The 18,045-nt window shown below is 46.3% G+C and overlaps 1 protein-coding gene across 1 annotated transcript; it reads right to left on the bottom strand.

Moving 5' to 3' along the window:
- Positions 1-16,676, bottom strand: LOC135907385 (uncharacterized). The gene is made up of 5 exons (XM_065439075.1): positions 16,592-16,676; positions 15,791-16,055; positions 5,918-5,951; positions 5,016-5,333; positions 1-453 (listed from the first exon to the last, which is right to left on the bottom strand). The coding sequence occupies exons 2-5, from the start codon at positions 15,989-15,991 to the stop codon at positions 128-130; spliced, it is 879 nt and encodes a 292-aa protein (XP_065295147.1). The 5' UTR covers positions 15,992-16,055; positions 16,592-16,676; the 3' UTR covers positions 1-127.
- Positions 16,677-18,045: the final 1,369 nt, after the last annotated feature.

Below are 18,045 nucleotides of genomic sequence, written 5' to 3' on the forward strand. Positions count from 1 at the left end.
TGGCAGCGGGTTAAGTGCACCAGGGGATCACATTTTATTGCGTAGTTTTCAGCACCGGACCAATTCACTCGGCGAGACCCAGAACAAAACACAAACATGAGGTAGGTTGTCAACCACATCTTGGCTTCTAGTACTCCACCATCACAGGCGTTCTAATTTCTTGCGTGGCTGCTGCGCTGGTCAGGACGTCCGCACCGCATCGTGCACTAGCCGTGATGAGGACGCAGTACGGAGTGTCTTCGGTGCTCTCAAATTCCACCCATGCATCGGAGGTGCTACGCTCCAGGCAGCTACCTAAGCCTTGCATTTGGTCACACATCGTAAAATGCTCGCACACTTTCACCATGTACACGTCCAGAATGCCATGTACTCTCGTTGGCGCCTCCCACTGAATTGTTGTGCCGTATACTGACTCTTCGCCATGTATGGTGATGTTCCTCGGTTCACTTGGACCTGATGGACCATGGTGTACAAAAACGATAGTTAGATTATCATACTATCTCTCGACTGTCCATCACTTGCGACAACCCTGCGACAAACCACAGTGCATGTTTGCGGCCTTTCCCGACAACGGCAAACTTGTTGGGAGCTCGTTTAGCGTAGGCAAGGGATACACGTTTTTACGGCTGGACAACGGAAAGTCAACTGGCTTTTATTCAAAACAAAAAGCACGTTTGCAGAGCAGCTGTGGTGGCGTCAGAGTCATGGAGCTGCCTCGATTCCCAGAAACAGTAGGAGCTAATGAACCCCCAAGGCGAGGGAAACCGGCTTTCCGAGAAGCCGGCACAAATCAGGGATGGCCACTCGCTATAAACTAATTCCGGTTTATGGAAAAAGACTTCGTCCGCGAAGTTTACGCACGAAATAGCTTCAGAAAATCTCCTTCTTACCATGTTTATATATTCCGATCGTATATTCACAAAAAGCAGAGGATGCATTGAAACTAGACGTATATTTTAGACAAACTTAACTGGCTTGTAGGCGCTCGGGAAAGTGTGGTGCTATGAATACGTAGAACAAATATGACAGACGCACATGCAAACTCTATGTATCAAGTTTGTTACAAAATTTAGCCCTTGTCCATAAACAGGGCTGCTATAAGCCGCTCATGGCGAGATCGAGGCGTTATTTAACCTCTCTGTATGTTTCGGAGTCTGTTTTCTCATGTACACCTCATTCTCTTTTCCATCTTTACCGCAAACGACATAGCCATTTCGCTGTTGATTCGGGTGTGAGCAGGTGACCCGTGTTGTCCTTGTGGGCCGTACTGTTTATGCAAAGCGCAAGCGCACTTGCTTTTTTATCTGATTTCATTACCGTTCAATTGCAAGTCTGGCACTGCATTCTGTTATGATTGCATCAAAATAGATTATTCATCTGCGTGCTGGTTTTTATGAAGAAATACAGATGGAAAGGTTGACCCCTCTCTGAGGTTTTGTAGCACTGAAGTACACCTACGCCAGTCCTACGCCACTTTATGCGCGAAGCCTCACGAGTTCAGATGTAGTTGAGAGATGGAAGAGCGCCAACATTATACTAATACGTAAGAAAGGATTACATTGCAAGGGTACTGCATTGAGCATTGCATAAAATACTCAGCAGGGTAATTTTCAACAGAATCAGGACAAGATTTGACTTCAATCTACTACGGCAACCGGCTCGCTACAGGAACAGGCATCCTACCATGGATCACGTACGTGTCAACCCTCAGGTAATTGAGAACTATGTGACTTTCATAAACTTCGAAAAGGCATTTAATACACTAGATATGCCAGCAGTCCAGGAGGCATTGCCTAATCAAGGAGGACAGGAAGCGCACGTGAATATCTGGCAAATAACCCCGGTCTCAGGAGGTATTGTAATTCTGCTCAAGAAAAAGGGAGAATACCTATAAACAAAGTGACCAGGAAACGGGACACGTCTCCAGGGATACTGACTGCTTGCTTAAAAGAAGCATTCAAGATTATACGTCGAGACGAGATTAAAAGGCACGATCAACAGCGAATATCTGATAACCTTTGGTTTGCAGACGACATTGTCCTGTTCAGAAGCGCTGGGTACGAATGGCAACAAATGATAGATGACCTTAATCGACAATGTGTTATAGTAGGGGTTATATTTCTATTCGGAAGACAAAGGAGATGATAGATGCCCTAGGGATGGAACAAGAAATAATTATGGGCACTCGGCCGCTATAATCTGCACAGGAGTACGTTTATTAGGTTAAATATTCCGATAAAATTTACAAAAGAGTAAAAATGACTTGGAGCACATTCGACCGGCAATATCAATTTATGAGCGCTATCTTAACCTTATCGTTGGCAGTAAAAGTGTACAATAATTGTACTCTACCGTTACTAGCATGTTACACAGGAACGTGAAGGTTAATCACAGAACAAGTTACAGCCACGCAAATTGCGATCGAAGAAAAAATTGTGAGCTTTAACGGTAGAGAGGAGTTCGGATAACAAATAAGAAAGGCCGCCTCCATTCTACCCTTCGCAGATAATGTACAGCGAAGCCGTTCGCAACATCCGACAAGCACAACTGACGTTAGATCAGTATCACCACACCAACTAACATTAGACGACGTCAGACAAGTACCACCACCGCAATCGACGGCACACAACCACAGCTTGTTGATGCAATACCTTTATTTCGTTATAGCTCTAACGATGGCCTTGTTGCCGCTCTGATACACGGCGATGGGTTCGAGAAGCACCTTGAACCCAGCCCTATGGAAAGCGCAAATGGCCTATTGAACCAATTGAATTTGTCAAAACTAATTGTGCATGAAAATTCCCAAATTATGGCTTCCACAGAAAGTACAGGCACAATAGCTTCGGATTGTAATTCGAATGCATGAGAAAACATGATTCCGTCATGTGTAAACTCAAAGACAAAGCCTTTGTCGAGCTGTGGTTTCATGTGGTGGTACATTCATGTGGGGGTTCAAGTGGTGGTACTCTTCACTTATGAGCACGGACCGACGATATATCCTGGCCAACTACAGGCTAACAGCTTCGCTCTCAAAGGGGTAGCCGATATGGACACGTCTACTTGCTCAGCTTTATCGGTGACCCTTTGCGCCAGCTAACAAATGTTCAAGATTATCGCTCAACGCAAGAGGCACCTTTCGGCAAACGGAAGTTTCTCGACTGTTAACGCTGCTGATATCTGTTAACTATGTTGCCGAGCTTTGTGTGACGAGATTGCGTGCGCGTGGCGATGCGAGTAGAGGTGTACGTTCTAGAACTTACGCAATCGCCAGCTATAGCGCGGGAACGTTCACTGAGCCATTTATATTCCAGAGTCTACGCGCCTGCATGATTGGGTGATCAAATTTTCACAATTGGTGAGTGGGCTTCCCGTTATCATTGCGCTGAGGGTTTTATTTACTGCTTGGCTCAGGCTCGCTTATCCGGAAAAGTAAAACAGCAAGTGATGGAGGGGTAAATTTTATTCGGTAGTGTTCATCATCATCATCATCATCATCATCATCATCATCATCATCAGCCTAGTTACGCCCACTTCAGGGCAAAGGCCTCTCCCATACTTCTCCAACTACTGTGGCGCAACGGATAACGCGTCTGACTACGGTAGTGTTAATTACCTGCAAAAACAGAGATTTGATTAAGAGGCACACCGTGGTGGAGCCCTCCATACTCCAGACTATATTTAAGGTGGTCCCAATGCACCAGACCCGGACGTTTTTGCATTTGCATTTTTCCGTTTTGACCGCAATATTATGCCGCCCCTGGTCCTAAGAAAGGGCAACACCGTAGCCGCTAAGCCACCGCGATGGGTGCATGGCAGTGTTGTTGCTCTTTGTCAAAATAGTGAAGTTTCTCCCGCGATAACGGCTGCTGCAGGAACCATCTCGACGACGTAACGACAACATGCCCACATTTACAAGACTTCAAGGGAAAAAACGCCACCGAGAGAGGAACCGACGACATGACGTAACAACAGCTGGACTTGGTGGCGCAACCCTGACCCGAAACGGCGACCTAATTTCAATGCAAGACAAACAACCACCGACCTCGACTTGCTTGTCAACAGCAACGGAGTCACTACCGTTGTAAACCCCGAACCAACTATTCCATTATCAGGAAATCTTTCACCGCAAAGTTGAAGAAATTCAAGGCTGCATACGATGGCCCCAACATTCAGAAAGCTGAAGGACAGCTGACGGTGGCTGAAATCCGCACGGCAACAGTTACAGTTCATGACCAGATTCACCCTCCGATGTTCGTGATCCTGCAGCAATACTCACGGGGCGTACCGCTCCGCATTGACTTCCTCAACCAATGCCTAAGGCAGACAGCGGATGGCCATTAGAGCTACAGAATAGGTGAAAAGAAAAGTGAAGCACATTCTAGGACTGTAGAAAATTAGCTGGGCTGGTGAAACTACGAAATTTGCCGCTGCATGTTCGTATTAGCTAGCGAAAGACAAGTGTAATTGGAGACTGCTGAGAGAACTCTTCGTCCTGCAGTGGATATGAAACGTAGGCTGATGATGATCACCACTTGCAATTCTACGATTCAAAACGACACGCTCAGGTAGCACAGCACCATTGGTTGCGGATTGGTTGAAAATTATGCTACATTCGAAGGGCCCCCAATACTACAACAAACTCAAAACAAGTTCACCTTCAACATTGCACTGCTGATCGAGACGTTGGCGACACAAACAATGTTTTAATCATAAAAATTAAATCTTATAGCCTGTCAAATAAATATAAACCGATATTACCATCACACGAAACTAACATGTGGGTGGCAGCTTCACGTGCACATTATTAATCTCTGTGGGTTACAAATACAGGATCATCTTCGGAGTTAAAAACATAGTGCTTTGTTACGTGCTTCTCACATGAAGAAAATGAAAAAGCGCAGACCCGTATTATTAGCGGCATTGTACACAGCGAGCAGTCCCCAGTCTCATTACAGAGAAGCTAACACACACATTTCGAAACGCATTATCCGCAAGAACAATTCAATTTTACGAACCTTGACCGGGTGTGAAAAGGTCATTTAGGGTGGTTCCCATTGAGGTACGTTCCGGTGGTCCCCTGCTGAACGTGCGAATGGTGACGCTTATTCTGGAGCACGCTTCAAAAGGGCCACAGGTGACTTGAGTCTGATCGGCCGGAATGATCGTACCGTTGCCACACGAGCCCGTGTGACATTCTTTAAGACTATCGTTTCCACTTCCGCAGGTGACATCGAGCAAATAGAAGTCAAAGTTAGCCGTAAGTTTGTCCCAGCCGACAGTGATGTAGCGATCAGCAGCAGCCAATAAGCGAAGGTTGGTGATGCCACTTGCGGCTGTAACAAGACGTGATTATTTGGGGATTTTAACTATGATTACAACTTGAAGTAATCGAAACCTTAATGTGCATGCCTTAACTGTCATGGGAGAAATGGTTCATAGATAGAGTTTAACCTTGAAAGGAAACGGGCATTGTTGCCGACGAAGAGAGCCTTATGCTGAAATGTCTAGACTGTGAACGCTGGAAAATATTACTAAATTATTTCTTCCTACCTTTTTAGGGGCGTTATATAAAAGGCGTAACTTTATCGCTCGGTTTCTTTCGAGAACTAAACAGGGTAACACCAGGGCAACAGGGTAACATTTGCCTGAGAAGGGATCAACAAAAATTTGAGCTCAGTAGTTTCCTGAAATGCCTTATAGAAAATTCTTTACACAAGGGTTGCAATGCACTAAAAGCACACTTTAGGAAGCACCTACAAGCTGAAGGAAACCTAAATACTAAAAAATCAAGTTTCCCGAGTATTTAGAAATACTGAAACAAAGAACGCATAAATCCCAAATATACATTTCGGAACATCCCTCATCCGGAATGCGTTTAATAGGGTGTTTAAAATTACACATGAACAAAAGCACTCACCAGCATTCTTTTGCTGTTCTGCATTTGTAGAAAACTGAAAAAAAAGAAGCCTTTGTTATGACGCCAAACCTAGGATATTATCAGTAAAAGATAAAGGGAAGCCCAGTGTTCAACATAACTGCGACTAAACAGAGTAAAGTGATATACTCGTTTGGCTCTACCGTTTCTACCTGTGCGCAAAGCGGAACAGTTAGCCCCCATGCATCCTATTAAAGCAAACGTTAATTGGTAAACAATCCCAGAGTTTCTTGTCTGTGGCTGCTCAATTGCCTAATAGGTGTATGCGTCAAGTAGCGAAGGCGAATTTCACTCCATGAGCTGCACACACGCCGACTTTCATTAGGTCGTGCAGGCAGGAAAAGACGGGCGACAATTATTCGTGAAAAACACCTGTTGTGTTTCGCTTAGTATATCTTGCTGTATTCATGTGTCCTCAACTATCATTCCTCGGCAAGCATCACCTTCATCTTTGTGGCATAACTGCGTCATCGTCTTCCCATGGCTATTCGCATGAGCTGCTCTTGGCCATTTGGGATAGGTGGTGGTGGTGATAACAACTTTATTGAGATTCTGCTCGGTTATCTGCCTGGCCCGAGTCCTAGGATGGCCCCTCACGAGGAGCGACCCTTTCGGCCCATGCAACCGGGACTTTTTGTCGTTTTTCATCCGGCGTTCTGAGCAGTTCCTCCCACGTCTGTTGTGAGGGAGCTGGCAGGAGGGACCTGGGAGGGGGTAAGCCCTCGAACCCCCAAAGAATGGGATTTTGGATAGCAAATGTTTGATTTGTGCAATTTTGACATGTAGGGTTCCATTGTCCGTTGGTAATTATGGCCAGCAAATGTGGGCTGGGGACCCACATAGAGTGTGAAGTGCGCTGAGCGCAGGCAGAAAATGACAGTGTTGTAACCGGTACGTTCCATACTGCGTGTTTTACTCAACATGAGACAGGTTCATCAAAAATATTATGAATATACGTGGACGCATATAATGGTATTCGGTAAATAGAAGTCCTATACTGTCCCCGAAATGAACCGGAATCGGAATAAATCGCTGTCATTTACCGCACTCCCACATCGGTATCTTATTCGCTCTCTGTATGAAGGCGTAAAAACTTATTCTCTTCAAGATGGTTGTTTTCAAGGAGCGCCAAAAAAATAATTTAATACACAATAACTTTCATTGCACTATAACGGGATGGTTCCAATCGTGGACAGTTTAACATTTCCTGCGATATTTTTCTTTCTTTTTTTGTACGCTACAAGGCAAACGTCACTTGTTCGCGAAACATCACAGCTACCACTATACATTATTCGCAATCTAGCCTTGTTGTTGGACAGGACTGTCCCACTCGCACTTTCCGTATTATAGTGAGAAATAACGCTGAACGTCCGTCATTTAAAAAAAAAAAATATGCGGTATGATACGCTATGTGAAGGTCACCTGTCCCAGGTCAAATTTTCAATTGCATACTGAAAACTTCATGCACCGCAGACCACGAAGCAAGTCAGTGAGGGAAAACAAATCAGACAACATACCTCAACATCTTAAACCACTGCACTCTTCACTTTGAAAGACATCCAACACCCAACAAAGGCAAGCAGAAACATTTTAGCGCATATATATTGTCAGCATTTTCTCTGCATCGAAACAACCATGGCAGACGCTGTGCTCTTCTAAGAGTTAAAACCCATCATATGCTCGCTCATACGAGCTCTGCGGCGCTCCCATTGACGTAAAACGTACATGAAAAGAAAATGATTAATTCCTAATAATAAAAAATCACTCAATTTTCAGAAATTGCCGTGCGACTTTAAACACGCTGTAACGACTCACGCAGAGCCAGCATTCGCTGCCCAAATGTAGTGAATCAGTTACAGTCAGCAAGAAAAATGTAAAGTGCCTCTATATCGCAAACTTAACTACACGCATGAAGTAGCCACCGCATCTAGAGAAATTATTACATGTGAGCATGGCACGTATAGTAAGGCGCTTGCCATACGAAAGTGCGCAGTGATGCTATATTTATCCACACTACTTGCTCGACGCCCAAGCATTGTCTCTCGTTTGGGGAACTGAGCGATATCGCTGAAATGTCGAACGAATCTTCACAGTCGGAACCAGGAGATGTCCTCCTAAATGAGCACCAGGGCGTAGATCAGAACGTCAAAACGACATTCTGACCAACGACGTCAAAGTGTGCGATAACCGACCGGCTCGCAGCGCTAAATCAAAAGTTGATTTTACACCACACGTCATACCGTTTCTTTTTGGCTAAGAAATCACTGAGAACATATGCATAAAAAATTCTTGCAGAAGGTCCTCTGGGAGTTGTCTAAGTATGTGTGAGTATTGTGCCACTTGACCATCTCCAAGCAGCCCGGTGTCATTATCAATGTTACGAATATTGACCGGTCCAGTGCAATAGACCACGCTGCGGCGACACGAACTGGTGCGGACGGTGGCACAAGGAGCATTGATAACGCGACCAAAGTACTGCAAGGTGGCGGCGCCAGGGGACACTGATGACGTTCCGATATTGATAAGTCGTTATCGCTCTTTAGTGCCTTATCCACCTGCGTCGAGCGATTATCAACCGTGACCTACCACACCCAGGCGGCGGCTTCGTATGGCACCGCCCTACGGACCGTACATTGAAAGCGACCTGCGATGCTGGCAAACAGTGCCGACTGCTCATAGCTCCGCGCGCTGTGTTCCCGTCGATCACTTAGCCTTAAAGAGAGACACACAGGCCCGTATCTTGAAAGCGTTCTGCGAAAGAGGCAGTGTGCGGCAGGTGTTGAGAGCGTTGTGAGCGCTGTGTTCTTGTCGCTTCGTTGGCGCTGAAGGGAGAGGCAGCAGGAAGGGGAATTAGCTCGCTGCTGCGGGCGCCATCTTGAGAGCGGTCGTCTTAGGGGACGGGTTTCTCTTTGGGTAACCTCCGACATGATTACCCATTCAAGATGGCTGCTTGCCATCCGGTCTTTCTTGGTCGCGCAACAGCGTGCTGCAGCAAAGTCATAACACGGGATTCATGAGCGACTAGATAGGATGCCATAGCTCGAACAGCTGCGGCTGTCACCTTGCTACGCAGCACTTTCAAGAAGCACGTAAACGGATCTGTGACGTGCAATTCACGTGCTCAAATAATCAAGTGCACCACGCAACACGAGAACAGCGCCGCAAACCCCTGCCGACGTGTTAAGTCTGCCGGCACCTTTCTCGTTTTCTCGCTCTTGAAAAGGCCGCTAGTGATTTCATCGTTGTAACCACGCCGAGTACATCTAATGCGTGCGAAGATGATATACAGTGAGCATGAGGAACATATTGAAATCTTCATCGAAGGCAATAGGCAAAAAATAAACGTTTCCGACGAAACACTGGCACCGAAAACGCTCCGTCCATGTGCACAAACCTGTCAAACATGAACCTAGCCGACCCCGCCGGATACCGCCGATTGCCGGCGCCGCGAGCGGCTTCAAGGGAAATGCCCACGTGGCCACCTTTCTGCGGGGGGCGTTTTCTTAAATTTTACCTGGTGAGGATTTGACAGAAATAGCAAGATTCTGGCGGGGGAGTAAAATTACGTCCCATCGCTTTTCTGCTACCGCAGTTGACAACCGGAGCAAAATGATGGAATGTAGCAGTGTTTCTCCCGTATAGCGGTGTAAACAATCATGGATGGGCCATTTCTAGGGCATAACACGTATAATTACTCTTATTACGCTAATCTCTTTGCCGTGTACCGCAGTCAAGAATCTTTTTTGCCTATTCGAAATATCGAGAATTAGCAACAGATTGATTACCTAGCTTTAACGCGACTAAGAGTAGGGAAGATGGAAATGAATTCTAGCACATATGAATAAGTTCAGTCAAAGGCACTATTGGCGGCGAGGAGTTACGGAGTCGCCATCTATCGGAAGCGCCTCGCTGGCGTAGTATGAGGGATCACGTGGCGTGCTCCTCATAGGTTTTGCTGTCAGCGCTCACTGAAAACACCACGCGCAAGTTCTCCCGCACATTTCTGTAAGTACTTTCGAAACGAGAGAAGTTTTTTACTGTCTAAATAATAATCTTGGGCAAAGTGAAATCACAGACTCGTTTACAGACGCTATCTCTTTACCGAATACGTACTCAACGCCACTGCGCGCGGTCGCCGCGATGGAGACTTCCGAACCGGCTTTCTTGCGTGAAAGGTGGGTAAACGCAGAGAGCAAGCTATGTGAAATATGTTCTTATAGTGTTTGAATAACTAAATGTAGCGTAATAGAGTGAAGCCTCAATGCAGCAGTCGCACAGATTCGCAGCGACCGACTGCGCGTATGCACGCTTGTCCGCGCACAGTTTCGCTTTCACCGCGTGCGCGCTTTCGCACCGTGCCATTAGCTTTAGGCCGCAGAATATGAGCATTCGACAGTATACAGGCAACCATTGTTGCGTAGGCGCTATCACAGCTGCTCAAAAATAATTTCATTGTAGAGACTTCAACGTGATGTGCCGTCATGACGATTCAATCTTTCTTTTTCTTCTGAATTCTTGGACGTTTCAATATTATTTCTCGAGTTGCGTCGCACTGTATGTTTATTGGTGTTTTCAGCATGCGATTTCCCGCTGCTTCTTTTTTGTAATCCAGTGCACAGAATTCATAACACAAACATGACCATATGCCATTCTTTTTTTAATGAGCTTCTTACCGCTCCCTTTCCACTCCAGTGAACTTGCCAGTATCTATAGCATCGTCAAGTTCATAGACCAAATCGTCATGACATTAGTCGGGCAGCGGATTCGGGCGAGCGTCTCAGTGCGCGTTTTCAGAACATCGCAGACCGGGCGCCGTAGCAGAAACCTTCCTCGCGCCTGTGCTTGCTGCATACCCGAGTTGTAGCCGATTACTATTTGCCGGTTTTATGTTTCGCTGGCCAAGCTTCACGCAGCTTCTTGTCCTGCGGCTACGTGTGAATAAGGCTGACACCGGACTCCGTTGCGTATGTCCGGCACTGCGGCACCGAGCAGTATGCCTACCATGTTGCGCGCCTTCAAAGGCAGCCACTACCTATTGTAGTGCTTTCCAGCGTTGTAAAGGAGACACTCGAAGCGGGAAAATCTCGCCACTAAATGAGGACCGCAGCGTACAAGGGAATTTAAACTCGTTTTCAGCTCGCTTCGGCACTCCCGAAGCAGCCGACGCGTCCGCTATGTCCACGTGATCCCTCCTAGCACGTCACGCCGACGGTGGCGCCAGCTTTTCCAGTGGTGGAGCTCGAGGCCAATATGGGCCACAATCGCTTTTCTCTGTATTTTAAGGAAAGCGTGCTAATTGTAATCATAGCCGCATAATGACGCACTTGCGCGCCGCGACGACAGTGATCCCAGGCTTGACTCACACGAAATAAGTGCGCTTAGTGCTGGGCTCCACGACCGTGTGACAGTGGACAGGCATCGCTGTTGGCGTTGGTCACCGCGAAACGCGCCCTGTCCTTGGCGCGTGTCGCTCCAAGATGACGAAGTACGCAGAGGTGTTGGATAAGGTAAAGAGCAGGACGCCATGAAAGAAAAGCCTCTTCACTTTTAGAGCGCAGCTCTTAGGCGCCGGTTCCTGCGTTGAGGTTCGGTGTTCCTCGCCATCCTCGACGTAAATGAACGAACGAGCACAAAGGAAGCATCAATTAGCCACCGGGAAGCGCCGCGGAGGATGAAAGACGTCGATAGCGGTGAGAGCACCAAGAGACTATGGAGGACGAGGGTATGGCGAAAGCGTGAGAAGAAAAGCGTAGTGCCGAGCAAGACGTGTTCCGCAGCGGCCATCGCTGCGTAATGGCGCCAGAGTAACCCTCGTCTTCTGTTCACCGATGATGTCATCATTAAGGCATGCGGCGATAGCGTCCGCTGATGCCAAATATGGAAAGAAAGTGCTGCGTGAACGGAGGTCTGTCTGACACGGCAGTCGTGAATCGTGCCCACGCGTCACCCACGCGCTGCGTCTCGCTATCTCCCGATTAGAAAGAAAGCCTCGCCACACTTCGCTCCAGTCGCTCGTATCACACAAGACATATTGTCCACACCAGCCAAAATACCGCGAAAAAAAAACGCATACATAGCTGCGCTCAAGTTACGCATTAGTGAGTATTCTACTCACAAGTAAATTTTCTATCGGTAATCTAAGCAGACTTGTGTGTAATTAAAGGCACAGGCGCCAGGGGGTTGGTTGCTTTCGTTGGTTAAAGCATGGAGCCGCAAAATATTACGATTCATAGCTGCAGCCGAAATTACAGACTATTGACTCACCTTCAATGGCAATGGCTTTGTTCATTGGAAAGTAAATTTTTGGTGCAGAAACAGTAGTCAGTGCACAAGAAATATCTGCGGGCAGCGTTATTATTGTTTTTTTGCCCTTAACATCCGAAAATTCCCCTTTAGCCACAACACAGCTTGAGGGGTTGTTTTTACGCTTACTTTGGCATTTGTAAGAATTAATTCTAGAAAGATGCTGTACGTCTGCTTTACCGTTGCCTTAAAATTTTCGTATATGTAGTCAATGGCGTCTTGTAAACAGGTCGTTTGATATAAACATGCAAGAAAAAGTTTCAGGGCATCAGGTATGCCGACGTTGCTGGCCAGTCGTCTCTCACCTGTTCCTTCCTACTGAGTGTGCGCTGCCCCATGATGCTTTTGTGGTGATATGCCGATATTCATGGTTATGACATGTATGAAGTTAGCTCAACCATTGCGCTTTTCATCTCTGCTCTGTTGCCCTGCTCAGCGCTTATAAATAAGGACCAACTGGCCAAGAAGAAAGTTTTATTGGCATATCTTTCCGTTTCAGTAACGTCTTTCAACAAAAAATAACGCCAGAATTCCTCACACGATGACTGCTGATGACGGTAATGTCATAAGCATTCAAACCTTGTAACGGCACAATGTATTCCTGAACTCTTATTAAAGCGAAAGCTTTACTGGCCAGGAACTTGCGATTTCGCCATGGCCGTGCTCCGAGGAGGCACATGACGTCACATCGCGTTCCTTGTCGTTGCGTTCGCCTCCGCTCGCTTCGCCAGCTGCGTCGCATGTTTGTCTCTCTCTCTCTTGCTCCCTCTTCACTACTGCGCATGCGCCACTAGTAGCACCGGGCCACAGGTGCTCCGTCGCTACGTGGCGCCGTGCGTTTCGGTATACCGTTCGGTATGACGTCACACGAGTTCCTCATCGTTGCGCTCGCCTCCGCTTGCTTCACCAGCTGCGTCGCACGCCTGATAAGTGTCGGACGATTGAAAAGGAGAGCGCGCGTGTGTCGCAACCACAGTTGAGGTGGCTGCACGGACGCTGACAATTCTGATAAGCATGAGGAGGCCTGGAATCGACATCGCAACGAGATGAAGAGGAAATGAATCGCCCAGGAGACAGACGAACACTGCCGAATGACTGGCTAAACGCCGCAACGCAGCTAGACAACCAGACTAACCTGGACTTGCAATCAAGATTAAGCAAGGCTAACCATGCTATGTCTTAGCTTTCGCTACGTATATCCCGGCATAGCGGAGCTAAGCCACTACCAATTTTTTTTATTCAACACGTGTAGTGGCCATTCCGAGACTGCGTTGCTTCGGCTGTATGCGACATACAGTCTCTCCTCTATCGGTCCACTCTTCTATGACACTCGCTTGCAAAGTTTGCCCACGAGCATGTAGGCGTGACGACGACAGTAGGATGCCGACGCAGCCACGACAACGGAATCACGAAAAAAGGAATGAGGCAGATGTGAGAACAAAGTTGCCATAACAACGACGGCATGGCAAATATGAGATGTCGACATTTAAATAATGACATTCGTTTGACGACGGGAGTATGACAACGACGACGTGACGACAATGAAATGACGGCGATGGCAGGTTGACGATGACAGGGCAAACGGATCACAAAGCTCCAATGACAACAGTGGCACGACCACGATGGCACGAAGGCCAAGATAGGACAACATATACAGGATAGTGACCCCCTGGCAACGACGCAGTGACGATGCTGGAATGATGACGCTGGTATATTCATCATTGAATATATCAATGAAAACGTACGACGACGATGGCGTAAAATGGGATAATGCTACAGGACTGATGGCGATTGTAAATATAGAGGAAGACAATGACTTTCTGACGACGAGGGCATTACGAGAGTCCGGTGTCTAAGTTGGAACGACGATATGACAACCATGACAGTGCATGACGATGAGTTCATCAGGGTGATATAAGGACGACGATGGCATTGCAGTGCTATGGAGACATTGCAGAACGACGACTCTATCATGAAGCCTATATGACTACGATGACGCGACCACAATGGGATGACCAGAGTCGGTCGACACAAGCTGCAGCAATCATGCTGGTACGACCATTACGGCATGACACTGAAGGCGTGACGACGATGGCCCCGCAACGGAATAACGGTAGCGACTGTCTGCCAACTGTGCATCACAACGGAGGCATAATCATGATATAATGACTACAGTGTGAATACAATAGAAAGACAAAGACAGAATGACATCGATGAAACGATGTACGCACTGGGATGACGACGGCACGATGACAACAATAAGGCGACTTTGTAAACGAGCATGGCGTGACGACCCAGGCATGACGAGAGTTGCATGATAACGCTGCAATGTCAACGCTAGAACGACCATCATGGCACCATGACGGCGGTGTGAAAACTCATGCACAAAGACTGCAACGAAGACCGCGTGACGACAACACAGTAACGGTTATTGGCTGGCAAACCTGAAATGCCTATGATGCAATGACCGCGATCCCATTACTACCACTAGGAAAAACTAGTGGCCCATTCTGTTAGCCAACTTGCGTCCTTGGGTCGGGGTTCAAATACTGAAAGCAGGGTGAGTTGGTAGCAATTCAATGTATGGTAAAAGGTTTGACGATGACGCCGTGACGACAGCCACATTACGAAGCAGCAACGGAGACGATAGAACGACAACCATGGCATCATGACCACGAGCGGTAGCGACTGTCTGCCAACTGTGCATCACAACGGAGGCATAATCATGATATAATGACTACAGTGTGAATACAATAGAAAGACAAAGACAGAATGACATCGATGAAACGATGTACGCACTGGGATGACGACGGCACGATGACAACAATAAGGCGACTTTGTAAACATACCTGGAAGCCCAACCAGGTAAAAAACTTGGGTCTTTTGGTAGGCGCAAGCGCATAGATAACTTTTATAGATAGATTAGGTTACACAGACTACACTAGATAGATAGATAGATAGATAGATAGATAGATAGATAGATAGATAGATAGATAGATAGATAGATAGATAGATAGATAGATAGATAGATAGATAGATAGATAGATAGATAGATAGATAGATAGATAGATAGATAGATAGATAGATAGATAGATAGATGCAAAAAGGTTGAACTAGACAAAGAATGCTGGTCGCGCTCGCAAAGGTAACATGCACGCCATCATTGTACAGAAAATTTTCACAAAATGAGCCCTGGTGTTCCTGTGATCTGCATAAATTTTATCTGAGTGTTTGTCATGCACATATCACCTTACATGGGAAGCGTTACACACTGTGCTCACCTAATGACTTGTTCTTTAGATTTACTTGTAACATCCAGCTCTTTAGACATTGCCACTGACTCTGTATCAAGCTAGATATTGCCACTGGCCCCGTATTAAGCAACGAAGAACATTTAGCTTAATTTACGGCGATTAAGGATATGGATATGGATACGATTAAGGCCAATCATGTGACGTGAAAACAAACGACGAATTTTCGAACGAGTACAAAATAGCGGCCATAGTATCAGAAAGGATATGATGGAAAACTTAAAGCGCAAGACTCACTTACCTCCCTTCCCCAGAGCAAGAAGCACGTTAAGGCGCCCACTGTTACAATCAGCCATACCACAAACGCAAGTTTCAGCAATGCCATCGCTGTGCATGGACACTTCCGTGCACTGTACGCCGGCGTCTGCGAAGGTGTTAGCCCTGCTTCGACCATTGTTGCGGAAGTATCCTCGGAATTATACTGAACATGTGGCGGCAGCATTGCGTCCTCTCATGTGAGCTCCAAATTCCCGTACGTGTAGCTTCGTTACGCCGGGCTTTGTACTCTGTAACAAGGGGCGTAAGCACCAAAACACTTAGAAGGCAACGCGTGATTTTATTCATGCTGCTTTAGCATTTACATGCAGCTATAGCGCTACAAGGAAAGCCGTTGTGGAAGACGACCTAATTATTTCCATCATCTAAAGTTCTCCATCGTACACATAAATGTAAGTAAACGCACAAGGCGTTTTTTTTCATTATGCACCCATCCAAAAGATATCACCCGGGTCGGAAATTGACCCTGCCACTTGGCTAACTGCACCAAGACAGTCATTACCTCCCCTACGGGTGCTAATCTAAATCGCTGCGTTAGTCTGCCTACCCTGCGGCTTGAGGCTACGTTAAGAAAAGTCAAATCATCCTATTTCCTAAAAGTAAGCAGTGATGCGTAATCATGGCTCTCAATGTAAAATGAACAAAAAAAAACAAGAACAGCCATTCTGCAAACTAGCTCATCACCATCCGCCATGTAGCCCATTCAAGGCTGTTAAATCACATCTAGTACTTCCTTAAACAATCTCCTATATGATTTCGTGCCTACCTGTGAAAAGGCAGTTTAGGTGGCGTCAAACGCTCGCTTGTATGTCTCCAAGACCAGCGTCTGTGGTCTGGCGAAAGGATCTAGGAAAGTGTAAAGGCCGGCGAGCCGAACAAAACAAGAAAGCACACACAACGCCAATAGGTTGTGAAGCTCAGGTCGAGAAAAGATATGAGATATCAGCCCATGGCCGCTACCTTGTAAGCGTTCAAAACGCTGACGCCAAGTTTCGTCTCTCTCGATTGTCGTAGGAAGCGCCGATATTGCGGCGTAGGCCATTCTTGGCCAATCATGTGAGGTGAAACCGAACGACGAACTTTCGAACGCGTACAAAATAGCGGCCATAGTATCGGAAAGCGCTAAAGGGGCCCTGCATTGGAACTAAAGGTTGCGCTTTTGCGAACAGGTGCATAATTCGCTTTGCCATCTGAAGTTTTTCGGAGGAGTTTCAACACTCCAGCGATACTGTATACACATTCAGGAACTAATCCTTGGCGCCGTGATATTGTTGTCTGCGCTGATCTAACGGTGGCCATGCACAGAGGCACCTCCGGTACTTGATAGCGGTGGTAGTTCGACCAACTCTAGAACACCTTATAAACAATAACCGAAATGAGCATCGTAACTGCAAGAAAATGACAGTCAGTTATACGATAACCACACGTCAGGGTACAGGCATAGTATTTCATGGCAGGCATCAAATGTGATAGCGCCAAAATAAAACATCATGGCACCATGAAACCTCTGTAACTATGATGGATGTGGAAGCAAGTTGTGGGTTCCCCAGAATAATTTGCACCTAAAGGTTCGTTTGTTTTTATACGCCTTCAAATTGGGCGCTTTTGATTCTTCCCTCAGCGGAAGCCGACAGCTGTCGACAATCGAAAATTCGAAAATGTGTTCAGCAACAGTACCCCTTAAACAACGCCAAGCAGAATGGGGACAACTAAGTTACGAGAAAGTACCTGCTCTTTGATCATGCAGCCTTGCTTCCGAGAATATTCTCTTTCTGGAAGGAGCGAGTCGTTAGCATTATAAGAGCAAACATTAAATCAATCTTAAGCCACAACTAGTGATTTGTGGATTCCATTTTTACACGCTATACAGGCGAGTACTAATCACTTTCAGCGTTTAGTCTCACGAAGTATACTCGATTTTATTTATTTATTTATGTATGTATTTATTTATTCGTTTATTTATTAGTTCATTTATTTATTTATTTTCTATACTGCCAGTCATGTGAGACCATGTAAGGCATACAGTGGTCGACGGTTGTAGACGGGATGCAAAATGGTCATTACTCACAGAATTCTGTTCAAAACAATTATTAAGCAATATTAAGGCTGCTAGCATAATGCCTTATTTCAATATAATTTAATAAGTATGCAACATATTCTGAAAGCTGCAGGACACTAATGATCTACACAGCAAACACAAATATATTCAACTTACACTTT

Source organism: Dermacentor albipictus, chromosome 10, assembly GCF_038994185.2.
Source record: "Dermacentor albipictus isolate Rhodes 1998 colony chromosome 10, USDA_Dalb.pri_finalv2, whole genome shotgun sequence".
Lineage (NCBI taxonomy): Eukaryota > Metazoa > Arthropoda > Arachnida > Ixodida > Ixodidae > Dermacentor > Dermacentor albipictus.